This window comes from Strix aluco, chromosome 15 (assembly GCF_031877795.1).
Source record: "Strix aluco isolate bStrAlu1 chromosome 15, bStrAlu1.hap1, whole genome shotgun sequence".
NCBI classification, from domain to species: domain Eukaryota; kingdom Metazoa; phylum Chordata; class Aves; order Strigiformes; family Strigidae; genus Strix; species Strix aluco.
Window position 1 is genome coordinate 12,777,775 of NC_133945.1, and position 27,477 is coordinate 12,805,251.

General features: G+C 37.5%; 2 protein-coding genes across 7 annotated transcripts in view; one reads left to right on the top strand and one right to left on the bottom strand.

Moving 5' to 3' along the window:
* On the top strand, positions 1 to 15,583 carry CCZ1 (CCZ1 homolog, vacuolar protein trafficking and biogenesis associated). Its single transcript, XM_074841090.1, has 15 exons — positions 1 to 223; positions 2,006 to 2,103; positions 2,228 to 2,321; positions 2,419 to 2,493; positions 3,538 to 3,585; positions 4,215 to 4,298; positions 6,701 to 6,876; positions 7,528 to 7,609; positions 8,261 to 8,322; positions 9,238 to 9,349; positions 9,939 to 9,972; positions 10,332 to 10,449; positions 12,711 to 12,869; positions 13,964 to 14,091; positions 15,237 to 15,583. Exons 1-15 carry the CDS (start codon positions 119 to 121, stop codon positions 15,290 to 15,292), a joined length of 1,431 nt encoding a protein of 476 aa, XP_074697191.1. The 5' UTR covers positions 1 to 118; the 3' UTR covers positions 15,293 to 15,583.
* Positions 8,317 to 27,477, bottom strand: part of LOC141930370 (radial spoke head 10 homolog B2-like) — a 24,733-nt gene continuing 5,572 nt past the window's right edge. For 4 of the 6 annotated variants that reach the window (XM_074841084.1, XM_074841080.1, XM_074841082.1 and 1 more), the window contains 16 exons: positions 27,148 to 27,268; positions 26,115 to 26,291; positions 25,294 to 25,435; positions 24,703 to 24,827; positions 24,039 to 24,228; positions 23,196 to 23,307; positions 23,023 to 23,102; positions 22,772 to 22,920; positions 21,877 to 21,984; positions 20,635 to 20,811; positions 19,710 to 19,835; positions 18,614 to 18,665; positions 17,974 to 18,084; positions 16,730 to 16,925; positions 16,059 to 16,293; positions 8,317 to 8,468 (listed from right to left, as the gene is read on the bottom strand). In XM_074841084.1, coding sequence (XP_074697185.1) covers positions 16,089 to 16,293; positions 16,730 to 16,925; positions 17,974 to 18,084; positions 18,614 to 18,665; positions 19,710 to 19,835; positions 20,635 to 20,811; positions 21,877 to 21,984; positions 22,772 to 22,920; positions 23,023 to 23,102; positions 23,196 to 23,307; positions 24,039 to 24,228; positions 24,703 to 24,827; positions 25,294 to 25,435; positions 26,115 to 26,291; positions 27,148 to 27,268 — 2,071 coding nt within the window. In that variant the 3' untranslated portion in view covers positions 8,317 to 8,468; positions 16,059 to 16,088. Of the gene's footprint in view, positions 8,469 to 16,058; positions 16,294 to 16,729; positions 16,926 to 17,973; positions 18,085 to 18,613; positions 18,666 to 19,709; positions 19,836 to 20,634; positions 20,812 to 21,876; positions 21,985 to 22,771; positions 22,921 to 23,022; positions 23,103 to 23,195; positions 23,308 to 24,038; positions 24,229 to 24,702; positions 24,828 to 25,293; positions 25,436 to 26,114; positions 26,292 to 27,147; positions 27,269 to 27,477 lie in introns of those variants that run through there. The other 2 variants (XM_074841083.1, XM_074841085.1) reach the window with 2 other exon arrangements.

Below are 27,477 nucleotides of genomic sequence, written 5' to 3' on the forward strand. Positions count from 1 at the left end.
CCGGGGCGGGGGGAGAAGGCGGAAGTGCTGCGGGGCCGGTGCCGGCGGACGGCCCCGGGTTGCTCCCTGATGGTGTGTGGCGGCTGCCGGCCCCAGGCGCGCTTGCTTCAGGGTCGGTATGGCGACGGCGGCGGCGGGGGGAGCCGGCCAGGAGAAACAGCTCGCTCCGACCCTGCTCAGTTTCTTCATCTACAATCCCAAGCTGGGGCCCAAAGAGGGAGAGGTACCGGAGCGGGGCGTCGCGTCGCGGCCCGGGGTTGTGGGGAGAGGGGGGTACGCTCCCGGCCCGGCGCTGTTCCGGCCTCGGTTGCCGCAGGGGCTCCCGGGGCAGCTGTCTCAGCTCTGCTGTCGCTCTCCGAGGCCTGGGCCGCAGCATGTGCCCGCGGGATTAACGCTTCCCTCCGCGGAGCATCCCCGAACAAAGGCGGCCTTGGCGCAGCCTCGCTCGCTGGGCGGGGGGGAGCCGCGGCTTTCCCTGCTCGCGGCCGCCGCTGGGCTTGTGTACCGGCGGTCTGCAGCCGGGCCAGGGACGGGGGCCTCGCACGCCTGGATCTGTCTGCTTCAGGCTAAAAAGGAACAGTAACCGGGAGTGTTTTAAATATTGGGGGGCGGGGGGGGGGGTAGTCGGTTAATAAGAATGTTTTACTGATGCAGTAACTTTTTGGAAAAATAAATTTCTCCAGGTAGATACAACATGGTAGAAAGCTTAATGTTTAACTTAGTTAAATTCAAGTTATTGCAAGCATTTTCTTGCCATTGTGATCTTTAATAAGCGCATTCAAGAAACTATAGTCTCTATTTTTAGATAACAGCATATTGTATGGTTCATGTGATAAACTTCAGTTTTAATAGTTTTTGTACACAGCGTACTTCCGTACTTATTAGTGACCAGGGTGATGAGACAGTGCCCCCTCACCAAGTCCCTGGGTGACTCCAAAGCCCGGGAAGCTGCTGATACACTGGAGGGCAGGGCTGCTATTCAGAGCGACCCTCAGTGAGCTGGGGAAATGGGCTCGCAGAAACCTCGTGGAGCTCAAGGAAGGCAAAAGCAAAGTCCTGCATGTGGGATGAAATCATCTCGTGTGCCGTGACAGGCCAGGGACCAACTGGTTAGAAAGCAGCTTTTCAGAAACAGGACCGGGGCGTTGTAGTGAACAACAGGTTGTACGTGAATCAGCAGTGTGCCCTTGTGGCAGTGAAAACTAACAGCGTACCAGGCTGCGTGAGCGAGCGTGCGTTAGCAGGTCAAGTGAAGGGATTGCTTCCCCTCTGTTCAGCACTTGTGAGACTGCTGGTGGGCACTGTGTTCCTCGGGGGCTTCCCAGAGGAGGAAAAATCCTGTCAAACTTAAGTAGGCCCAGTGGAGGGCCCCTGAGTTAGTCAGGGGACTGCAGCCCGCGATGTACCAGGAGAGCCTTAGATAACTGGATTTGTGCAGCCTGAAGAGATGATGTGGAAGGGGGTCTGATGGCTGTCTTCACCTGCCTCGAGGGTGGGTATAGAGGATGGAGTCAGGTTCTTGAAGCGAAGGGATGACAGGTAATGGAAGAAGTTCCACCAAGGAACATTCTGATGAGATGGAAGAAAAAATTCTTCACAGTGAAGTGGTCAAACAGCAGAGCAGGGCCCGGAAAGGTTGTGAAATCTCCATCTTTAGAGATATTCAGAACTTCACTGGACAAGGCCTTGAGCACTCTGAGCTAGCTTTGAAGCTAGCCATGCTTTGATCTGACTTTGAAGCTAGCCTTGCTTTGAACTAGCTATGAACTGACTAGGGCCTATGGTTTCAATACCCTTCAGTTTATAAAGCATTTTGAGATATCTTGTGATGACTGACTGCTTCAGTGTGCTTAAAGATGCCTTTTATCCATTATTACAGAAGCTCATTTAGGTACAAGATAAAATTCTGCCTGGGAAATTAAGGGATTAAAGTTAAAAAACAAGCAAATCATGAATTCAGTGTCCTTTAATTCTGATTTGCTTTGATTCTTTTTTCAAATTATAGGAAGAAAAGAAGATTCTCTTCTATCACCCCAATGAAGTTGAAAAGAATGAAAAAATTAGAAATGTGGGACTATGTGAAGCTATAGTGCAATTCACAAGGTATGAAGTCTGATTGCATGGCTCACTATTAGCACAAGCACTGTATTTTAAATTTCCTAATCATACGTTTTCTTTTTGTGACCGTGTATAAATATCTATGTCTACATATACGTTTTCTTTCCAGGACCTTTAGTCCAACAAAACCTGCAAAATCTCTACATACGCAGAAGAACAGACAATTTTTCCATGAACCTGAAGAAAACTTCTGGATGGTCATGGTACTTATGCATGTGATATGCATATTTCTAAAACATCATATCGCAATGTTCTCAATGCATTCTGCATTGTCTAATACCAGCCTGTTCCACTTCCTAGGTTGTACGGAATCCCATAATAGAAAAACACAAAGATGGAAAGCCAGTCTATGAATATCAGGAAGAAGAATTACTGGTAATACTGAAATCTTTCCTTTTATTTATTTTTTTAATGGGTTATTTTGTATTTTAAGAGTACCTCCAGAAATATCTTAGTTTGATTCTTCTTGAACTGCTGCCAATTTGATTTTTGATATATATCTCTCTATATATAAATATATATATCCCTCCATAAATGGAAAAAGGGAAAAGTAATTTTCAATAAAGTTTAAAGAAGAGAGCAAGACAGAGAATTATCCAGATAGAAGTTCAAGATCACCCGATACACATCAGTGAAATATACAGCTGTGAGACTTTTAGCTAGGAATAGACAAATATTTCTTAGGATCTGTTTGTTTAATAAAATTCTTGCAAGATTTTAAATCTATGTATTTTTATAAAGTTTAAATATATATGTTACTACTTTCTTAAGACTGTTAGTAATCTTTACTAACAATCTGGAAAACAAACAACTGTCATGGGATTTCTTGTCCAAACTGCAGCATCATTAGGTAAGTTTAATTGTATACAGGAAGGGTATTTGGCCAGGTGGGATAATATTTAAAAAGCTGGTTGCTTATGCTGCCTCCATTCATTACAGTGTGCACTAGTTCTGTTCCTCATTGTGTTCAAAGGAAAGGATTGGTGTCATAGGCACTCTGTTTTGCCAGATAAACAATAGTCTCTTTTTTCATCTGGATTAAGATCCTAGCCCAATAAAAATGTGCAATTGTGTCCCACCTCCTTTAGGCTTTGACCTGGATGAAGAGAAAACTAGTCAGAAATAAGTTCATTTTCACTGACCACTGGCCTTAGGGAAGGGCACTATTTCTAACTGGTATCTTGTGCATGACACTTTTGGTGTTAAATGTAAAGGGGAAAGGGACTCCCTTTATTGAAATAGTAGTTTATAAGTACAAAGAAATTTCTAGATGCTGACTGAAAATGCATTTTAATTTTTCTGAGATGGATATATCTAATTTGTGTGTTTGCTGGCTCTTTGAAAATATATGTGTAGCTCAGCCAAAATATCTGAAAATCTATCTCTGCTTACACTAATGTCCTGTTCTGTTTTCTGCAGGACAAGGTTTATAGTTCGGTCCTACAGCAGTGCTACAGTATGTACAAGGTAGAGTTAATACGAGAGGCTCTCCTGGGCAGAGGAAGGGATCCTCATGGTACCATTTGGATGTGCAAGCTCATCATTGCTTTGACATTCTTGTCTCATTACTATTGTTTGCTCTCTTCCTGAAGCTGCAGTGGTGTTGATGGAAGAGAAAAATAAAGCTTTTGCAGTTACCTGTGCTGGTTCATTAGTTTATTGTAAAAATAAGGGTCTTCTAATTTCTGTGAAGTCCACATTTCTTCTTTCATGGGCAGTTACACTACTAAGAATTTGATTTTGATGGCGTTAGGTATTATCTGCTGAAGAAATGATACTCAATAAAGGCCATCAATCTGGTAGTTACAAAACAAGATCATAAGATACTTAAGCAACGCAGATAAATAATTTCTCTACCATTAGAGAATTTAGTTTCCTTTTCTAATTCTGCCTCTGCTGCCATATATACCTGGACTCTGCAAATCTGAGAGATGTTTTTTCAATAAAAAGGGGATACATTTGGATCTATGTGGAGTCCAAATACTGAGAAACGGGAGCTGTATTGTAATCTAGCTATAACTCAGCCATGAATATAAAAAATTATTGTAAATGATTACCCAACTGACTGATTTATTTTTTTTTCTTTTAACTATTAGCTTTTCAATGGCACATTCCTGAAAGCCATGGAAGATGGAGGTGTAAAAGTTCTAAAGGAGAGACTAGAGAAATTCTTCCATCGGGTAAGGCATTTTTCAGTCATATACAGTGTGATTCTGCATTGGAAATAAAATGGAAAAATCTTCTCTAAGAGGCTGAAGTGTGACTATAAAACACAGGCCGTGGAAAAGGTGTAGTGGCAACACAGGAAGTCTGGTTACTCATTTTTTCAAATACTTCCTGCTTCTTACTAATGTGGTAGGTTCTTTAAGTGGAGATGAACAACAAGCAGGGTTATGGCTTGGTGGAACAGCTTAGCTGTTGGATATTTTTTCTGATGGAATCATGTTCATTCTCTGGAAATTCTGTTGTAATGTTTGAATTGGTTAGTGTGATAACCATCTGTGCAGACCTATTTGAGTAACTCTTGCAGAATCATTCTGGTTGGAAGGAATCTGATGAGGTCATGCAGTTCAGCCTCCTATTCAAAGTAGGGTAATACTGAATTCAAACTAGGCCTTTGGCTGATTCAGTCTTGAAAATACCCAGGGATGGAGATTCCACAACCTGCATATACAGACTTGAAGTCCCATAGTACTGTGAAGTAATAGATAGTTGTAATTTCTAATTTTTTGCCCCAACCCCCATGTGGAATTAGTAGTCATGCCTGATAAAGTTTCAGGAAATACTGCCTCTGGTCTTCAGAATTTAATTTCAGTCTTTAAAAGCAAATGTTTTAGTGAAAGGACAGAAAGCAAAACTTACTTCTGAGCAAGAAATCCATCAAATATTATTCAGGTATTTCTCACAAAGTAACTGACTGAGTGGTCATGTCTGGCAGAATTTTAGAGTTCCTACATGAAAAGTTTTATCAAGCTAGCTTTAAAAGATGGCAACCAAGTGTCTGTCTGCCCCCATTTTTCTCGTTTGCACGGAAGGAAACAGAGGACTGCTGTCAGCAGTTAATTCTCTTGTGGTAGAGATGTTGAGTATTGATGTCTCTGATAATCATGGAGTGCAGACACTGTATACTGGTGTTTAAAATTTTGTTCTCTTAACAGGTTTTTAAAATAGCACAATGTTGTGACAGTGTAGACTGAACTGTACTTTTGTTTACACTGATTTTAGGACAGCCTTCCTTAGATGAGATGTTGGGGGATATGGTGTAGGGGAGAACTTTGTAGAGTAGGGCTGATGGTTGGACTCAGTGATCCCAAGGGTCTTTTCCAAACTGAATGATTCTGTGATTCGCTTGTGGGTTTGGGGGGGGTTTTTTGCTTGTTTTTTGTAACACTGTCATAGACTTTAGAATGAATGGTGTTGGCACAAGGAGTACTTGTTTGATTAGCTGGTGTATACTTCTTTCTAGACTAAAAAATAGAGCATGGCAAAAAGGGAAGTAATAGATTTTTATCTTCAAAACACTGCTGTTCTTTGAAGTTCCTACTGAGATAAAACAGTAACCGCTATAGATTTGTATAACAGAAAAATCCAAAGAAAAGTTGTTTCTCTTTCTTGCTGGGAAATTAAAATGCTTAAAAAGTTTGGTCATGCAAGTTGTTCTATTATAACCCTATTGAACAAATTGGCTACGTGTTGCTGGCAGGCTTGGACTGCACTGAAACTCTGAAAGGAAATGAGACTTAGATTATAAACTCTGACACATCTGTCACACTATTTGTATTTAACTTCTTGGGGTTTTTGGTAATGTGGAATGACTGTAGAGGGAGCCATTGGATAACTCATCTTTCATGGAGCAGACCATTTGGTAGTGCATTTGAAATCTCTTGGTAAAGGTTACAGTATCAAGAAAGAGAGTAGTAGAAATTATCTTTTCCTTTGCACACTGAAAGCTAATGGATTTATCTGCTAATATTTCTATGGAGTTACTTCTTAAATTAAATATTAGTAAAATAGGCTGTACTTGCTTACACTCTCAAAAGATCTTGAGCTAGCCTTAAAAGCTGTTATCACTATGATTAAATAATTGCAAGCTGATACCTGGAATCACATTCACACACTCTCACATAGAATCATGGAATAGTTTGGGTTGGAAGGGACCTTTAAAGGTCATGTAGTTCAACCCCCCTGCAATGAGCAGGGACATTTTCAACTAGATCAGGTTGCTCAAAGCCCCATCCAGCCTGACCTTGAATGTTTCCAGAGATGAGGCATCTACCACCTCTCTGGGTAACCTGTGCCAGTGTTCCACCACCCTCAATATACCAAAATTCTTCCTTATATGTAGTCTGAATCTATCTTCTTTTAGTTTTAAACCATTACCCCTTGTCCTGTCACTACAGACCCTACTAAAAAGTCTGTCCCCACATGGAGTCTGTCATACAAGCAGAACTGGAAGAGGTTTGGTGGGGTTTTTTTTGGATCATTAGTTTAGATTACTAGGGATTAGACTCAAATTTGTCATTTAAATCTACACATTGAAAGTTTTCTGAATTCTAAAAACCAACTGTAATTATTCTCCTAGTATTTGCAGACGCTGCATTTACAGTCTTGTGATCTGCTGGATGTGTTTTGTGGAATCAGCTTCTTTCCACTGGATAAAATGACTTACTTGAAAATTCAGTCATTTATTAATAGGATGGAAGAAAGCCTGAACATAGTCAAGTATACTGCATTTCTCTACAACGACCAGCTTATCTGGTGGGTACTTCAATATTTTTTTGTGTGTCTTCAATTTCTCATCCTATAAATAAGTGCCATAATAGCAAAGCTTCTGTATCAGTGAAAGAGTTGCATGAAAAAGAGAAAACTGAATGGTGGATGAGTGATAGGTTAGAAGGGTAAGAAGGGCATTGGTCTTTAGCTTTAAAATCTCTAACCTGTACCAAATGATTACTTCCAAGTTGGCCTGAGGAGTAGCTAAAGTGTCCTTGTCGTTTCCATTGCAAGAGCCTCTGTGTATATACACAAATTCCTCTGTAGGACCTTTTAGTAGAGAAGGTTAAAGGATTGTTCTTTATATGGTTCTGAACCAGAAAGCTGCAATGCTTGTGAAGAGTTCTACTTAAAAATGGACTTAAGAATAGCAAACTTCATCTTTGTTTAAATATTGTTTCTATTTATCTTCTGGTTTATGGCTAACTTAGATGTGTTGTGTATTTAGCATATAAACCAACATTTTATTAGAAATTAATTTTCTAATTAATTTCTGGGATTCAATCTACTGAGACACTGAAATGTTGCTACCCTGCTTTGGTATGTGCTTTGCCTGAGTTCTGGTTAGAGGAGAACATGTGATACGAACTGCAGCACAAACATCACTTGTGTTTCCTTTTCTCCCTGATGTTCTAGGAGTGGACTGGAACAAGATGACATGAGAATTTTGTACAAATATCTCACAACGTCTCTGTTTCCAAGGCACATGGAGCCTGAGGTATATGGTAGCTGGGGTATTTTTGGGGTTGGGGGGTGGAGGTGGTTGTTGGTTTTATTTTTTGTGTGTGTGTTTTTTTTCTTTCTTCTTTCTGTTTACCTGGTACCACTAAGGGCTAAAATACCAAAAAGGAGTATCTCTCTCCACCCCACCCTCCCCCTCCTTAAATTTTAGTTTAGGAATTCTGAGATGTATTGCTTTTGGGGCACTTTACTAAACTTGGTAGTATTTGCACCTAAAACTTACAATATGAATTATGCTGATAATTTGAACATGGATGGTGATAGGGAGCTTACTGAATGTTGATATCTGATGACTGCTCAGTACTGCAAATGAATCACTTCAGCTTAATGGCTAAATGCAGCACGGAGTGCCATGAGACCACATGGAGTTAGCTTATGGAGCTTTTTGATGGCGGGAGGGATAACTAAATTTTAAAATTAATAAATGCAAAATCAGAATGCCCTGTTATATCAGCATCTCTTATACTTTAGCTTTACCTCCTTTATGTTACACAAACAGTATATATCTTCATGAGTGGCAATTTCTGTAAATGGTTTGCTTTTGATTTGATTTAAAGACAGTCCACAAAATGTAACAGAAAATACCTCTAAGCTGTTTTTTTCTCATGTGTATTCTTTTTTGCTTCAGTTAGCAGGAAGAGATTCTCCAATACGTGCTGAAATGCCAGGAAATCTACAACACTATGGAAGGTAGCTCTTGTTTACTGTTACCATCTGCTGCTTCCTCCCTCAAGGGCAAAATGTTTGGGAGGAGTACATGTATTTTGAGTACATATTCCACACATAGTTCATTCCAGAGGATCGCACAGTAGTTGGTGCAATGTAAAACTTGACCTCTGGAAAAAAAAGAGGAAAGGCTTCATTAACATTACTGATATTTCTTTTTCTTTCCCACTCTTCTTAATACACTGCATGATAAAATTTGGAACTGCTCTGGTCATTTCTTTTCAGTCAGGCTCTTCAGACAAAGGTGTAGATTTAATCTAGGGATTTATCTATTTTACCTGTGTACTCAGCCTGTCAAGAGTGGGGAATTCTGTACTTAAGCAGCTGGGCAATGTTATTTTGAATAATTATGGCTTTGGACATCTTCTTTAATCAGGATAATACCTCTTGCCTGATTTATTGTATTCTTTTGGGATCAAGGCATTAGCACACACTCCCTGTTCCGCCTTGCCGTCCCCCCAAGTTTAGGTGCACCACTGTTCTACATAAAACTAATTTGAATGTACTGTTGGAAAGCAAAGGAATAGTGCTTTCCCAGTAGCAACAAAAAAAGGGTTTTTAAAGATAGTCACAACTTGAATGTGGGAAGAGTTTTGTCGTTGCTGCTTTGATCTGCGTAGTTTGTCTTTAGCGTTATTCTGGCTTTCTGATCCTGTTTCTTGTAACTCTCTGGAGCATATATGCAAATAATATTTCAAAAATGTAAGAGTGCTGAGATAATATATAAAGGGCTCTACAACTATCTGGATAGCTGAAAACTCATTGTATTCAAATATATTCATACATGCAAGTAATTGCTAGTTTCAAGAACATCCGTTAAATAGGAAAAAACTGAAATACAAGAATTCATCACATCTGACGTATTGAATTATTTTCTAGGTTTCTTACTGGACCTTTAAATCTTAATGATCCAGAAGCAAAATGCCGTTTCCCCAAAATATTTGTTAACACTGATGACACTTACGAAGAGCTTCATTTAATTGTTTATAAGGTATTACCATTTTTTTCTGCAATTATTCTAACGAATTAGGAATCTATATACAATGATGTGAAGTACTTATGAATTATATAGAAAGATGCATTGATATGTCCAGGTTAAAGCAGAGACAGAAAACTGTTTGGTGTTTCTAGCAACAAGCTTTAAAGCCTGAATTCTCTTTTCCCCTCTCCTGTACCTTCCTCAAAACAAACAGTTGTTTTATTAAAACAAAATACCAGCCTTCAGTTACTTTAAGTAGTTTCATACCTGGCTTTATGTAGCATTAATAAACAAAAACCTAATTTTTTAAAAATGAGATGCAAGTTTCTTGCAGAAATATATCCTTGTATGAAATGCTTTTTTAGCAAATTTTACCTTTCCCCTACAACTTAAACTGTTAACTGGGCTGAATTTTAAAATCGTAACTATCCTGTGTTGTGCAGGATTGCAAAGAGATGATCCTGTCAAGGTGTTACTTTTAAAGTAAATTTTTTTTAACTGGTTTACCTGTGTGTGACCTCACTGAAGTATTGTCATTTATTTGAGGTAGTTGAGGTAACCTGTTGTAAATGGTTTTTTTGCTTTAACTTTTTTGTTCCAGGCCATGAGTGCAGCTGTCTGCTTTATGATTGATGGTAAGTACCTATTAGCATCACTTATTTGCCAAGACATAGTTAGTACAAAATGCTATTACATGCAACTTGTTTTACTCTTGAAAAATACGTTAATTTGTTACTGGAGTCACTTCTTCATGAGTGCTTTTATCGGTCTTTTGATATTTGTTCCAGTGGTATAAGTAACTCAGTTTACACAAAAAAATGACAAAATATTGCTTCAGTTAGTGATGCACTTTCAAAATGATCTGTAAGGTTATAATTAAGAGAGAAATTTGTCCCAGGACTCTCACTGTTTAAAGAAAACAACTACAGAAAAACTGCACCTTCAACTGTGGGAAGGGAATCTCATCTCTTCCCTTTCTTTGCCTGTCACCTAGCTTCAATTCCGCCTACGCTGGAGTTTTGCCGTAAACTGGACAGCATTGTTGGGCCTCAACTCACTGTGTTAGCATCAGACATATGTGAACAATACAACATCAACAAAAGAATATCGGGGTTTGTACCACATTTCTGTTCCTGTTGCAGTCCCTCATTAGTTGGTTAAAAACTAGGTTTAATGAACTCCTTAAATAATGGTAACATGAGCCCAAATGTCGAAAGCATTGAGTTAACTGCGTACTTTAAATGATGTTTATCTACCTTTCTGCATCTTAAGCATTTATAAAATGCCTGTTGTCGCGTATTTAGGTCTCCTTCAAGTAACAACATACATGTTATTAATTTAGTAATGAGTGTTTATTGTGTAGCTGAAACGTTTTTCTTCTACATGCATAATTGTTGCAGAAAAAATCATGTAAATATTAAGATAAATCTCACCATTATCAATTGAGATTCTGCCTCTATCCCCTAGCTGTTAGCAGATTATTCAGATACAAGAGGTAGAACTTCTAGGTTTTGCTTCTTTGATATGTGAACTGAAACTAGCTGACCTGTGGAGGTGATGAGATCTGCAGATTACTGTGCTTGCAGAAATATATACAAGATGGCAAAAATGCCAACTGAAGTGGTAGTCTTCTGTCACTGTCCCCCATATTGAAGTACAGAAGTAGCAGTTCCTGCAAAATCTTAACTTCAGTCTATACTTTCTAACTTTTCTTAAGGAAAAACGGAATTCCATAGTGTTCACAAATAGCCCTTGGGCTAGTAAAACATTTCAGTTTATTAAAAAAAAAAAATAAATTAAATACAACTGTCTTTGTGCCCATGGCCTTCTTTGTGCCGATTTCCTTTGACTTTTGCTTTCCTAGGCTGCTGTTTTGTATAATTTTAAAAGAACTGAATTTTTCACATCAGGTGGACACTGACATCACTAGTTGAGTATTGCCTTAAACACAAGTACTACTGCTTGGATGGAGTGTATGTAACTCTTAACTCTGTTACAAATCCAAAAGGAAAATGAAGGTCTAGATTCTAGAACAACTTTTGTTCAAGTTCAGTTTGAAATGGGAATTTTAGTGAATGGATTACTTGTTATAATGCAAGCTTTACCGTTTAGTACTTTTTGCCAGAATTACTGCTTCTTGAACTGTCGCTGTGTATGGTAGGTGAGGAAAAACTGTCTTATTTTTTTCTATTTTGCAGGACTAAGGTTAACTACTTAAGGGGCAAAAGAAGTGTCAAATGAAAAAGGATGTTCATGTTTTGGAAAGTACCCTTCACTTAAAACTGTAGCTGACTTTCCATAAAACTGTATTTATTTGTAGATAGATTTGTTAGTTGGGGAAGCAAGAACAGCATTGCCTATGACAACAAAAGAGGAATTAAAGCAAAGATAGGTGTGTGACTGAACTCATTTAGTGGTAGCATGCCAAATCAGCAAAATCGCAGGGTATAGAATAGGATGTGCTTGAAACTGTGCCAATCTACTAAATCATTAAACTTGGGGTTTTTTAATGTCATCTGGGACTGGCTTTGGCAACTTTAACTCTTTTAAAAGTTTAATGCCACAGTGTCCTGAAAACATGATACAGTTTCTTGACACTAATGCATCTGGGTGACAGAGAGCAAGGGTATCTAGTTGTTTGCTAAGGTGAGTGGTGTCATCACAGTATCTCCCTGATTCTAAATAATACATACCCTGAAGTACCAATTGCTACAGCCAGTTTTTGCCAGTCTGAATTTGTTGTGACTTCTACCAAAAACAGAGTTCTAGGTGACAGATTTTATATAACAATAAAAGAAGAAATGGAGGAAGACTGCCAAGGCAGGAGTTTGAAAATAGTCTCTTGCTTGGCCCACACAAATGATGGGGGAAAATCTAATTGCCTGGATCAAGGAAGAGTTCTTTCTTCTTGATTGTAACAAATAAAGACTGAAAGATTACTTATTGATCAGATTAAAGACCTAGCATCCATTCAGACTAGATTGGACGGGCAGAGGGGAGAGCAGCAAGGAAACAAAATGGGGACAGAAAAAACAGCTCATTAGAAAAATTACTACTGGCAAGTGGGACAAGGCCTTTAGACTCCCCTATTAACTAGCAGTCTAGTGCCTATTTACTAGCAACCTAAGCAGCAGAAGGGGAAAAACTGGTTGGTTTTGCAGGCTTACTGTTGTTTTTATAAATGTGTTAAAATGAAGTTTGATCGTGCCACAAGTCTTAATGTACTTGGGTCTCTTCAATGTGAAGATAAAACTTCAGGATGTCTGAGGAAGCTTTGCACGGGCTAGTTACATGTTCTCTGTGAAGTCTGTGCTTATGGAACATGTCAGTATTCACAAGTCACTTTTTTTTTTTTTTTTCTAAATCTTCCTAGAGCTGAGAAGGAGCCTCAGTTTAAGTTTATCTATTTCAATCACATGAACCTGGCAGAGAAAAGTACCATTCACATGAGGAAAACACCCAGTGTATCACTTGCATCTGTTCACCCTGACCTCATGAAGATTCTCGGTGACATCAACAGTGACTTCTCCAGGTAATGCTTAACTATTAAATAGTCTGTAGCTCCTTCTCAGTCAAGTAGATTTTTTTCAAATGAGTGAAGCTTTCATGTCTTTTTGTTCATGGATGGCTATTCATAGCTCTCTGAGATAAATGGAGTAACATGGGTCATATTTGGTGTTTTGTGTTGGTTTATAAGTAGTTTGTCTTAAACAAAACTTCCATTGCCCTTTTAAAAAAATAATTTAAAGAAGGGCCAGGGCCTCTATCCAAGAAAACATCTAGTCTATCTGAAGCTTCAGAGTAGCCATAACAAACTTAAAAGGAATGTGAAGTGCTTTTGCACTTAAGTCTGTCTAGTCCCTGGATAAGTAGTATAAAGGACAGGGAAACCTGCTTCTGCCTATATTATACTCTCCCCTGAAAGAGCTGGCTGCTTTTAGGGATTAGACAATAGATGAAATGCAAACCTTGCAGTTACAATACTGCTGTTAGAGAAGATAACTGGCTTCTTGTCAATGGGTATTGTGCTTCAAGGTGGGAGAGACCCTCTGTCAGTGTAAAAATTAATGAACATGAAAATGCTGAATGATTGTGATGTCTATAATTAGTGACTAGCAATTTTCCCACTCTGTTTAAGGACAAGGTTTTTATTTTTCTATAAATGAAAAAAGAATGTTTCTTCATATTGTGGAAGTACTTGGGTTAGTGACAGCTTTATGTAACATATCTAGTTGTTGAGCATGGTTTAGTTCTAGGTTTAACAATTAGATACATGAAAGCTTAGTATTACCATACCACCTCCAGCTTTCATTATTTGGTCACCGTGTAGCACATAATTCTATGAAGTGTGTTCTTAACAGCATGGATGGTAGGTGTTTTCTTCAGAGCACTGGAGTGTTTGGCTAGTTAACAATTTACTCATCTGGGGATGTAATTGTCCTAGGCAGCCATTTATAAAGCCTTCATCCTGGATTGCCAAACTATGTCTAAGTTAGTATTGGTGGTCTCTCTTCGATGCTGCACAACCACAACAATTTATGACATTAAGCTGTCCTAATGATTACAAATAAAGTTATTGAAGATGAACTTGCTGCCACCTTCTTTACTTTTTAAAACTTCTTTCAGAGTTGATGAAGATGAGGAAATTATTGTGAAGGCAATGAGTGATTACTGGGTAGTGGGGAAAAAGTCTGACCAGCGAGAACTGTATGTTATTTTGAATCAAAAAAATGCAAATCTGATTGAAGTTAATGGTAAGGATTGTTTCTTATTACCTTTAAATACAGTTACTACTAAAATGTATGTCCCTGAAGAAGTAATAAAATCCATCTCACAAGAAATCTAGAGAGGGATTTATCTATGATAGACCAGGTAAGTTTGCATAAGGTTTTAGTCTGCCTTCCACCAGCTGTGAAAGAACAGCATAAATATTCAGCAGATGTTCTTAATTATTAATCAGTCATTCTTCCTCCTTCAAATAATAAAGGAGAGCTCTGTGAGCTTAGTTTAGGAGTAATGAAGTGTATTACAGGTGAGAGATGAACATATTTACATCTGAGTTAGGTTTTATTTGTCAGTGATCCATGGGTAGGTTACTTAGACATAATGTCTATCCTGTCAGTGATCCTCATCCCATTGTTGTCTTGTTTCTAATGCTGTTTTGAAAATTACTTACTCTGACTAAGAGTGCAAATTAACATTAAGATGCAAAAAGCTTTTAAATAAACCAAGAGAAATGGCACTTTGAGTCTTACTTGCAGCACTTTAAGGGCTCTCTGTTTTAATAGGAGGCAATGTGCTCACTTGAATGATGGGAAAGAATTACTAATTCTCCAAGACCAAAGCTTAGCAACATAAATTTTAAAAAGAATGAGTTTCATGACTTACAGAATGATTTCTAATTGTCTTTCAGGATCAAATCTGCCATACAGAAACAGTAAATCAGTGTTTCTGTGCCTGATAAACTGAGGAAGTGGTGTCTGCTGGACAGCACAAAGCAAAAGTTTTGCTGTCTTCATTTATTGTAACAGGCTACCCTAATCCCTCCTTCCCCTGAAAAGGGGTTACAATATACTTCCTTGTGTTGAAGCTAGGTCTTCTGCTGTTGCAGTGTAAAAGTTTGACAAGACGAATGGCCCAGCAACAAATTCTCAAACCATCATTTACACTTAAGCTACTCCAAATACAACTCATCTTTCAGACACTGAGACATGTCTGACTTGACTCAACTTTCTCGTGCTGAAAACACAGTAACATTAAGTGTATTTCCACATTAGAAACTCCTAGGGTTTTTTTTCTGTTAGAATGTAATTAAATTCACCTTGATAATCCCCAGGGTTTTTCTTGCAGAGGTTCTAGTCAAATATCATACTGAAATATTTATTTTTTTTTTTAACAGAAGAAGTGAAGAAACTTTGTGCAACACAGTTTAATAATATTTTCTTCCTGGATTGATCTGCAAAGGGCTGATTTATTGAAGATGTCAATGTCAGACACTTGTTCAACATGAAAAGTTATTAGTCATATTATTGACTGGAACAATGACAATAGTAAAGCAATACTTGCTTTGTAAGAATCAAAATTTCTACTAAAATCTGTAAACTCTGATCATAAAATTTTTAGATTTTAAAAATGTTTATGTGCAAACTAATTAAACAAGGCTGAGTTCATCTGTACCATTCCATTCTGATATTGTTATGTGAATATTTTCCAGTAAAATAAAACTAGTAATTGTTACACTTTTAAGGGCATCTTTTTGTTTTCCTGTGTTCATTTGCATCATTGTGTGACTTTCTGCTAGTTTTCTAACACTGTAAACCAGACTGGTTACAAAAGACTCCCAATTCTTTGCAGCTCCTGCTTCAGCCTGATTTACACACTTGTTTATATGCAGTATTTCAGTCAAATGAACCATGTTTTAAGTAGAAACCATTTCATTGGGACATATGATCACAACAGATACAAGAACTGATATCAACTTAACACTGAGGGAAGTTTTAGGTACAAGTCAAATACTGACTTCTAGAATAGTTTTGTTTAAAGGGTTACACTCATGTAAATGATTGTTCTCTTTCCCAAGCCCCTTAATGTAAAAGCAGACAGTTCCCTTCTGAAACGAGCAAGTCTTGTGCATACAATTTTGTCATACTTGTATTTTAGACCTTACTGCAAGTGTGGTTGGTTGTTTTGGGTTTTTTTTTCTTATTCAAAGAGTACTTACTTGAAGCTTCAGCAGTGCTCATCAGAAGACTTATTTTTTCTTTCTCTTTTTGCCAGCAGGCACCTTAGTGCCCCCTCGGAAGGAAGAGGCACCCATTGTAGCACTCTCTGTTGTTACTAACTGTGTGACAGGCTCCTCTAACTCCTTAAAATCTGCACTCTTGGAATCCAATGCTTTTTCTGCTGCAGCTGCTTCTTGGCTTTTTGCCTCTTCTGCTTCTCTTCCAGCAATAAGTCTGAATGAACAAAGTTTAAATTTAATGTACTGCAGGAGGGGAAGACAGATTTATACTGGCTAAGCAACTACAGCTATATTCACAGGATGAGCAGTATAAACTGTCATATTGTAGAGAAGCAGAAAATCTGTCTAGTTACCACTTCAAGTCTGACTGACTTATGGTATATAAAAAAAATATGTCTTAACTGCCTTTACCCAGAGCAGGGCTCAAATGCCAGGAAATAGCAGAGAGTTAAGAGTTCTGTAACCTGAAAGCAGCCTGTATTTGTTACTCCTGACACTAACAGAAGTCACATGAGTTTTATTATGTATGTTGCTTAGTATACCTGGATGTCTTCCTAGTTACAGTATGCTATACCACTTCCTATTTTCAATAATTTTGTTAGTTGAAGATAAGATATAACAGTGCTTCAAGATAAGATAGAACAACTCACTCTGCCAGCTCTTCATCCTTGATCTTTCTCAGCTCAGCTAATTCAGCATCTTGTATTCGGTTTTCTTTTATTTTTTCCCTCAGCACTTTTTCATGCTGGTAGGCAGGAAATAGCTTAGTTGTAAAAAAGATTTGCACCTGACACATCCACAGACGAAATTCCTCATCTTGTTCAGTTTTGCCTTCTTTTGGTTCATCTGCAACATGTAAATTAGACATGTTTATTTGGCAGGGCACTTCTATTTCAAATGTGTTTTGGACTACAATACTTCAGATCTGATACCCTGCAATGGGAAAGTGGCTTCTGCATGGTACTCAAGATGGCAACTGTGAGAAACTTTTAACTGATGCATGTGAAAAGGGATGGCCCTTTTGTGGGTCTTCAGAGTGACCTGTCCCTAGGAATGGCATCAAAAGAACATGAACTTTCCCCTTTAATCCTATGATAAATGTCTTCTGCAGTAATCTGATGACAGTTCAGTATCCATTACTCTTGTGCATGGGGAAATGGAGGAACAAACATGACTACCTGAAAGAACAGAATTGCATGCAAACATCCAATTGTCAGGACTGTCAAAAAACAGGCTAGGGGCCATGCTGTTTCTTTCGGAAGCAATGTTTTTTCAGATCTGTAAATTTTCAGTCATTAGATTTCGGTGGAAGAGCTGATGACTACACAAAAATCCTTATCTACCTATGTTCTTGGATTTGGGTTATTTATCTGTGGAAAACGTTTAACAAGTACAAAAACCAACCCAGATGAGACCAGCCAGAAGGGAGATGGTATAAAAATGAAAACGCTCTCACTGATTTCTCTTCTGCATGACTGCTGGCCCATCATATGACATCCCAACTACTGGTGGCACACCATTAATAATAATTCTTATATTAAGTACCAGTAATATGTTTTATTTGTCCAACACATTAAAAAAAAATTGGACAGGCTTGCCAACTGAGCTTTTCATAGAGAAAATAACAAAATTACAGCTTATAGATGCCCTACAAATAAAATGCAGCATTTTAAAAATGGGGAAACTATTTAAGTCAGTACTTAAAAGTCTCATTTATTAAGTTTCATTTTCTTTAAAAAATTTCTTTTAGAAATTTTCTTTAAAAATCTTCCTCCAGAATTAATGTTCATTTACTGCCCTCTTGTGACAAATCTGCATATACAACAAAATTTTGCAATTCAAGAGCTATGAGAGATTTTTTTGTGTTAGTCTTAAAACAGTAGGGCTGCTTTACCTGTCAATTCCTTTGCTGGAGAGAAATCTTGTTCTTTTTCTGCATCCCACCTGAACAATGACGGAACATCTTTGATATCTCCAGGAGTTGTGTGAAATGAGAGAACAGTATCTGATATCACAAAGAACGAAAATTAAAATTACTCAGTCTGTAATTCTGTGCATTAAATATCAGGTTTGATCTTCAGCACAAACAAATATAAATTGTCATCAGACCTTACAGCTAGACCTGTGATTCAAACACTTCTGTACTGATGAAAAGTTTGTTTATAATGAAAGCACAGTGCAGTTTGATCTCCTGTTTCCATGCCCAAATAAGTGGGACAGAACAGGAAAAATTTAGTTTTAAAAAGCCTTTAAGCTATTTTTAAGGTAAATGTGATAGCTTCTAATTAAAAAAAAAAAAAAAAAAAAAATCACAAAAAGTTCAGAAATTCAAACTTACCCAGCTATCTGTGTATAGGTGTGGAAAGCTGAACCTTGTCACAATTGCCAAACTGAATGCATTTACCCTCTGTAACTGCAATTCATTGGCTATTTCAATGATCAGCCACTATTTTAATCATCTTTAAAGTTGTAGAAAGAGTTAATTTCCTCTAGCGCCATTGCTTATAGATGGTTATAGTAACCACAGTACTCACCCAGTAGAAATCCTTGAAGAGGCTGCCCCCTGTCTTCAGAAGATCTCAGTGACTGGCAAGAAGTTTTAAATTCAGTTACTAAATGCCTGGACTTGTGTTCAAATTAAAAAGTGAAATCACATGTCCACGAGTCATGCAAATCCCTAGCTCCAAAACATTCTGCCAATCCAATGCATTCTGCAATTATGCCTATTTCAAAACATTTAAATTGCAATAATGTTTCATACTTTCAAGTATTAGCAAATTTGTCATAACACTTCACCCTTGATATCAACCAGGGAAGTAGGATTTATCCTGTTTCAGAGCTATGGAAAGATAGAAGTACAGAGAATGAAAGCTCTTGTTCTTAGACGTGTCCCTCTGTTCTTACATGTTGCTCTACATAGTAATATTTATCTGCTCCTGAGGAAACAATAATGAATTTCTACTCCTGACTATAGGAATATACTCCAAGTGAAATATACTGAGTGAAAAGAAGAGAACAACGTTCAAGAGTGTATCTGTAAAGGATGCTTTGAAATCTTTCCAACTGTCATCCCAAGCATCTTCTGCAGCCTGATGATGCCACTCTTTTCAAACAAGGGACAGTAAAAGTCTCACAAAAACTTAGGTCAAACACAGTTCTGTTTTTGGAATATCAAGAATCTCATTATAGTCATACACTGGGTACATAACTGTAAAGGCAGTGATGGTGAAAGGTTTGCTAGAAGAATTCTGAAAAATGTTTTAGGAATTATATTAGTTACCTTCCCTAGTGCTTCTAAATCTCTGTCCACTTCTCAGCCTCTCACTCCCCACCTTGTGCATAAAATAAAACTGTAGCTTTGTTCACCACTGTTTTAGTTAATGTAGAAGACACCACAAAATATTCTAAATAACAGCAGCTGAGTATGTGTGGGAGCAAATGCTTTTACTAGCAATGGAAATGTACCACTTCTAGGCTCATACATGCATCCAGGCATGGGAACACACTGTATTTAATATTAGATGAAATTCTAGTCCCTTTCCAAACTTAAAACTACCTTGGCTACTCTGTCACCCATGAATTGCAAACCCTCTGCTCCATCTTGCAGTGTGGGTTTTTTTTTTTACATACCTCATGTTTCTTTATTTCATCTTGTGATATGACACTTTTGCTTGAAGACAACCATGAGCAAGTGTAAAGCTCAGCTGACTCAGAAATGTCATCATTTAAGTCTGTACCAATTGTACTTCTGCTGTACTAATAAAAAGTAAACACAAGAAGAATTTTATGTTCAGTATATTTTAAATTAAGATTTTCTTTTGGTCTTGGAAATTCTGACTATTTTAACTAGGCCATTTCACTGTGCAACAGCACTAATACTTGCAGTGATACAAGGGAATGGGTTCCATAGGATGGGAACAACTGGCCAGAGAATGGGAAGTGGTGGTGTTCAGTGGCACTACAGGCTTACAGACACTGTGATGAAATCAGGTGTTTAGGAATGCTCTTTGAATTAATAAAAATACTTTAATCTTGTGCATAATTCCAAACAATAACAATTCTAATTCATGCCTTCAAGTACCCTGTGCATCTAAATTGTACCAGTGTCACAGGCAACATCTTACAATCTACAAAATACTTATTCAAAAGTTTAGCAAAACAAAAAGAGCATAGCTTAATTGCTGGGAAACAGCAAGTCTTGCTACATACAACAGCAATGCCATTTTTACAGAGCAGTTTTAGATATGTGACTTAAAGCAGGAGCGGCATATCTTCCACCAGTCAACCAATTCCTCAATTCCCCTTTGAACACCAGAAGACTTGCTAGTATTTTATGTGTATTTATAGTTATCTAGGAAAATGTGCAAATACGTCTATACTGATGTTACAATCTAAGGTAGCAACAGACAGAAAAAGCAGAAGGACCCAATCAAACGACTGTTTATGCAATAAAAGGAAATTGGTTTCTACGTTCAGGAAACACAGAACATTTGCAGGGCCTGACTTTGCCCTCTAAGGGGTCGTGTAATATTTAACAGGTCTCCAGCAGCTTTACCTGGGACAGAGAATATTCCGGATACAGAGAAATAGTTGTGGTTCCCTCGGAGAGACCTTCAGTTCTAAAGCTACTTCTTTTCCAATTATCACAAGTTACTTGTTCCTTAATCATATCACTGGTAACATACACCAATGCACAATCAAGAAGAGCTTCAACAAATTCAAGAAAAACCAACTAGAGTAAAACAAATATGGTGATTAATTAATTCATTTTTGCAAAATTCCTTCATTAATGGGCATATGTACCTGAGCAAAGAATTCAAAAGCGATGGTGAAGCCTCACTGGCCTCATTTATCTAGTCAAACATCCCTTCTTCTGAACAAAAACTGAAAACAGCCAAAGCTCAAAAAATTAAAAAAAAAAAATATTGTGTTACGCCCTATACAAGTCATACTGAAATAAAACACTGCATAGATTTTTGCTGTATCTGGAGCTACGAGAAATTTCTCTAACAAATAACACAAAACTATTGCTTTTCCTAAAACATTTCATTGCATATGATGCTTCCAGAAAGCCCAAGAATAGGTATATAATGAATCCCTTAGTAAGACTTACACTGGGTGTTCATTCAGTTTATCAGATACTGTTTTAAAACAGTAAATCAATTATGTCATTTACGATAGACTGTCACGGAGCAAGTGTGAAGGCCCTTCTTTAAGGGTGAAGGCCCTCAATAGCAGGCCAGCTGTCAGGTAGCGCAAGAGTCTTCTACAGTCACTAGTCAACTTCATTGAGGTGGCAGCACTTCACTAATCAGGTTTCTTGGATCACCAGATTTTCAAGATCAGTGAGTTCACATCTTAATTATCAACCCATCTTAACATTTCCAGTGCATGCCTCAGCAGCTGGGAGATTCATCCCTGCGTAATCACTGCACACACATATTGTCAGGCAACTGCCCCACAGACAGAACTAGTACTAGCAGCACTCTCCTAGAAAATTGGTATTTCACCCTCTGGGTTACAGCACTCTTAAGGAGTTACCTGTATGGTCAGGTATGCTGAGACTGTATTAAAAAGGGCAAGATAATACGCAAAAGATAAAAGTACGTGACCTAAACTAGAAGATACAGGCAGAACAAAGGAAGACAAATATAGAGGCTCAAGTTTGTACTCTCTATTTTTTTTGAATAAATTAATTTTCCTCCTTTCTAGCAGATAGGACACTATTTGCAGCATTTTTTAAAAGTAATTTTAGTTGTTCCTGTAGAAATGAACTATATTTTTTTTGCATACACACCTCTGGCTCCAGGTTGGTACTACTGCTATCTTGTAGGGAGGGACAATCTTTGACAAGTATTTCCACAAGTCTGGAAGCAGTTAATTGTTTGCTGAGAAGTTTAAAATCCTAGGTAAGAATAAATGTTACATATTAACAACACTTAAGGCACTCTCACATGGATGTAATCTAACTCCCTTTAAAGTCTGTGTCAAATTTTCTAGTGGTTTCAAATAGTACTTCCACATATGTAATTAATCACAGAGTGAAATTCTGGCCCTACTGATGTCAATGGACATTTTTCCTAGACTGCAAAAAACAGTGTTAAGAAAGAACTTGTGAAAGCTCATAACTAAAAATATAAAAAATTTCAATTTTGCCATGTGATATTTTTATTCATTTTTTTCATGAAAAAAAGCTTGGATTTAAACAGTGACAGTGACACAAAACCCAGGCATATCAATGGGAATTGTTCCCTAGCTTCAGTGTAATCTTGATCTGTCCCTGAATTACTGAATTTTAGTAAAGAATCTCATGTTCATCTTGCAATGTATTAAATTAATACTTTATTAAAGTGGTTTACCGTGTTATTTCAAAAGCTGCCAGTCTTTGAGTTCTACCAGTAAGACATTTTCATATATACATTTTACAGGGTGGGGTCTGCAAAGCCAGCAAAAATATTTATATTCCCTTAAAACACATTTGTCTAAGATTTGACTATTTGAAATGATCAAATATGAAATCAGAATTCAACCATGCAAAAGTACATAAATAATTTCTGTAGAACAACTGTCCCTTTAACATCGCTCCTACTTTTTCAACTGTGCAGAAGCCACAGGGAGTATTTTAAAATGCTCATATAAACTGAACAAATAAAGCACATCTAATCACACAAAACTAAAAAAAAAAAAATTACGTTCAACATCCAAAGGAAGTGCCTCATTGTCATTGTGGGTTCAAATGGAGGTCTGGTACTCGGTCTACGAAAAGCTCTGTATATTTCCCAGCATTTGTCAATGTAGCTCATGGCAAAAACTGTACATCGTTCTTCAGAAAATAAGATACCTTTAAAAAATGATTGGGAAAAAAAACCCATTACAATAAAACTGTGACGTACGTGGTACTAATTAATGAACTGCACAGCACAGAAGAAATACCATTACTCACCTTGGATATGACAGGCAGTGGGAATAACATTCCTGGACATCATTTCTAAGAAACACTTATGCAGATAAGGACCTTTCTCTCTACAGTTGAAAAAAAAAAAAACCAACACCTCTTGTCTGGGAAGACTCAAACGGATTACATTGAAATAAATTTTATTAGAAGATGAAACTTACTTTTGCTCTTCATGATAGATATGAAATGCTAGATAAATAAGGTAAGATAAAAATCTTCTGAACAGTAAAGTCTCATGTGGACAATGTATCTCCTCAAGTTGTGTTTTATCACCTAAAAAAATTGAAAAAATAAATCTCTATTGCTATAATGTACATTAAAATGCTTATAGGCACATTGACTTGTCAGCCTGCCTTGTCTCTCCATCTCTACCTATTACAGTGTAACAACACTCCCAGAAGAATCAGACCAGACACAGCATCACTTTCAAACAAGCACGTCAAGGGAGAACCATCCACCTACAGCTGAATCTTATCAAAATCCTTCTTCCTAGAAATGCATCCACTCAGCATACAGGATTGAAAGGGGAAGTGAAGTTGGTGTTAAACCCTTCACATACTAGGGACACTGCAGGTCTAAAGGGAACTGACTGATTAAGAGGCTCTATGGAAGAAAAACAACATACTACATGCAAACTAAAGGTAAGAGCACTGGAAAAAAGAAAAAAAAAAAAAAAAAGATCGATCTGTTTCTTCTCTTTCTCAGACCTCTTAAAACTACATGCAATAGTAACGGCAAGACCAGGGCTGAATAAAATTTTTGAACAGATGGCTCTTTAGAACAATTTTTTAAGTGGTATTTTAATTTTGCATTTTCTTACTTAAGCACCTGAAGCACCTGGAGAAGCATTAATGCATCCACTGAGATCTCACAGGCACAGAGGTACTCACTCAGGGCCACTGAACTACCAGAGTTGAGCTATCTGTAGAACTTGCCACTCCAACTCTGCACAGCTTACTATTAAAAGTTCTAGATTCAAGACCCCAGTCAACAGAAATACAAACCACTCAATATCCGATCCATTTCAGCAAGAGTTATGTTGGAGTGATGAAACTTGCAGTCCTTCAGCAATCTCCAAAATTGGAGTTTAGTCATGAGGAAGGTGTTATCAAGAGAATGATCACAGCCTAAGCTGCTGTAGAAGGTGTAAACTCTTCTCAGTTCTGTAATATGCCTCAACACAGCAAATTCTACCTAAATAAAACAGGGTATGGTTTCAGCATCGTCTCACAGCAAGTAGAGATCAGTTTGTATTGATCCTGTAACTGGGCATATAATGCCAATCAATATGCTTTTGAGCTTGTAAGTTCCAAGAGCAAACCCCTGGTTAAGCGTTCATGAGAGCATTACTCAACTGTAGTTATAATACATATTTTTTGGTGACTGATAAAAATAAATTAGTCTCTGTTAGCAGACAAACCCCACAGTAGCTAAAGGCAGTTGCTGAATGCCCTTCCAGAGAATGTTAACATTTTTTGTCTTCTAGTGAAAGCTCAGGAAGAGGCAATACTGTCTACTCATTGTTTTTGCTTTTCTGTTTTCATGGCCTTTAGGTTTTCAAATAATTCTGTAATGGAAAGAGTTACTTTAATACAAATAAACCAGAAATGAAATAATATGAAACACACTGTGAGGGAAAATTGAAAGTATCAAACAGTAGACTCTTACTTGTTTCAGTTCTTCATGTCTCTCTTCCTCTGGCAACAAGTCAAGCAGTGAAGATATATCCAACTCAATATTTGATCCCAGAACAAAAGTATTTTCTGAGCCATTAATGACTGTGGTGTTTTCTACTACGCAAATAAAATAAATTAGAACAAACTAAAATGAAGTTAAATATGTACACACACACACAGAAAATAAAACATATTATTCCTTCTTCTTTTACTGACTTCAAACTGAGAACAGACTCCTTTATAGGGAGTAGACTTAATAATCAACAGCATAACAGTGGAAGAGTAATTTTGTCAAATTCAACCCCTAGCTAAAAGGAAATGTAGATATTACGTATGTTATGAAACTTTCAGACAACAGTGTTCCAAAAGCATTACAAGATGTGTCACTCAACTCAAAGTGTCATGTACAGGAACCAAGAAGCATGAGACCAAAAGTCATTAATTATTAAGATAACTCCTATCTTTATCAAAGTTCTTTGAAGAAATATGTCTGGCTCTTGAGTAAGTATGAACAGCTCACATTACAGAAAAAAGGAACAACAAAGTGTGAACTGAGTAGAATTTGTTTTCTTAAGCTGCTTACTAGTGCCAAAATGACTTCCTGTGCAAACAGCATTCAGCTCTTCCGCATTCATCGCATCCACTTGAAAAGCAGGATATTCTACTATATGATCATCTATGAACTCTCCTTCATAAACATAACCTTTCTTGAAGACAAACTTGCCCTATGGACAGATTTGATTCATTTCAATATAAATATAAATCAAAGCTCAGGAAAAAATGACACTAATGCTCTAAATCAAATTTTCTGTTAAGAATCTTGGCAAAAATGCAATATAAGAGATAAATCAAAATAATTTTTCCTACCCTCTTTTATAAAGTACTTTGTCATCTATTAAAGTACACTGCTGGGACGAAGAATTGCCTATATATGTTTGATTTTGAAAAGTATTTTGAGGAAAAAACAATACCCCCCAAATATAAAGACTTGTTTACAATCTTTATTTTGCACATGTGGCACTTTGCTCACAGGGCTTTTTAAAACATCTGTTAATGTGCAAGGATAGCTTGAAATCCATTAGCTCGTAGTGTAAGAGTGGAAGTACTGATCAACCACTGCAAAAATCAAGATGCACCTATTGCACTGAAAATCTCCACAGTAAGAAGCAGTTCTTCACATGCATAACACACATCTAACCAGGGAGTCAAATCTGTGGCCCAGCAAGGTCCTTGGAAGGACTCCTACTGCTTTCAGTGGACTCTGCCCTTTACGTTGGGATTCCATCCACAATGCAAATTGAATGTAGTTTTCCATACAGAAATCTAGAGATCCATTATACAAAGCAGAACAACCTCCCCTCTGCTGGGGTCTGTAGTTTTGTCTTACTATGTGTCAATACTCACCTTGCCATGCTTCTTATTACAAACCCATTCACCATCATACACTGCTCCACCGGCATACATGAACTTCCCATGTCCATGTCGTTCCCCATTTACAAAATCACCTATGTACTCGTTCCTTAAAGGATACTGAGACGCATGCATTCTCTTCAAAAACCATATGTGGGTGCCATATCCATGCTGAAAAAAAATTTGTGTTTAAAAAAAAAGTCTCCAGAAGAGCTAGAACTGCTACAGATCCAGACTTTTAAAAAAGAGAATCACCGAGGCATCTTTAAGAGTCACTGTTGGCAAATCTCTCCAATAAAAGCACCCAGTTGATAGCTGCAGTACTTCAAACCATGCACAGAACTATATTCTACAAAAGTGGATGGGAGAACCACGCAGATACATCAAATCAACACATACTTCAACAAGCTCTACCACGGGACTCCTAAAGACATCCTTCCTGCCTGAACCCTTTTGATTGTAATGCTCAACAGCCAGGCGAGGAACACCATGACAGACAGAGCACCACAGTGTTCCAGAAGCTGGACTACTTGACAATTTTATGCAGAGTGAAAAGACAGGGAAAGTAGCTCACATGCTTTTTACAACAGAAATGGAAGGAACAGAAAATGCTAGAGATCTTCTCCTTCCATCATAAAACTTTTACAAGAAGGAACAGTGTGGTCTAATATTTTACAGGTGACACAGAAGCAAACTGCCACATATACTCACTGCTGAAGTCGTATCTCAAGCTAAGCATAGTCACAAACATTTAACTTTTTAAACTTTTTTTTAATTAAAAAAGCTTTATATTTTCCATTAGATAATTATATTATGATTTTGTAAGACTAAGTCAAAAGTTTTTTAAAAATTTGAATATTGCTAACATGAGAATCAACATGAGAATCAACAGCATATTTCCGCTATGTCAACTGGCAAAAACAATCATACAAAGCTCCTTTGATATTGTAAAAAACTCCCTATCTAGTTTTACTAGAGTAATGGACAGATGCTGAACTAAAGAGGTTGCTGGGGAAGATATTAATACCTGTATGCCATACACCCACTGTCCCATATACTCTTGATTAGCTGTCAACCATCTCATTCTTCCTTTTCCGTGACGTACATTCTTCTCCCACTGACCTTCATAGATATTTCCAGACTTATAGCTGCAAGAAAACAATAAAAGTTAATGACTCAATCATACTAAATTCTAAGTAGATTTTATGAAAGCAAGGTTTATGCAAAACCTCATTGCTAATAAAGTTAGCATTTATTAATGCGAAATATTAACGTTACTTGAAAGTTGGCTCACTGTGACATGGATACAGAGGTTTGATTGTACCCACTGTTTGCCACCTATTTTTAACTTACAAAT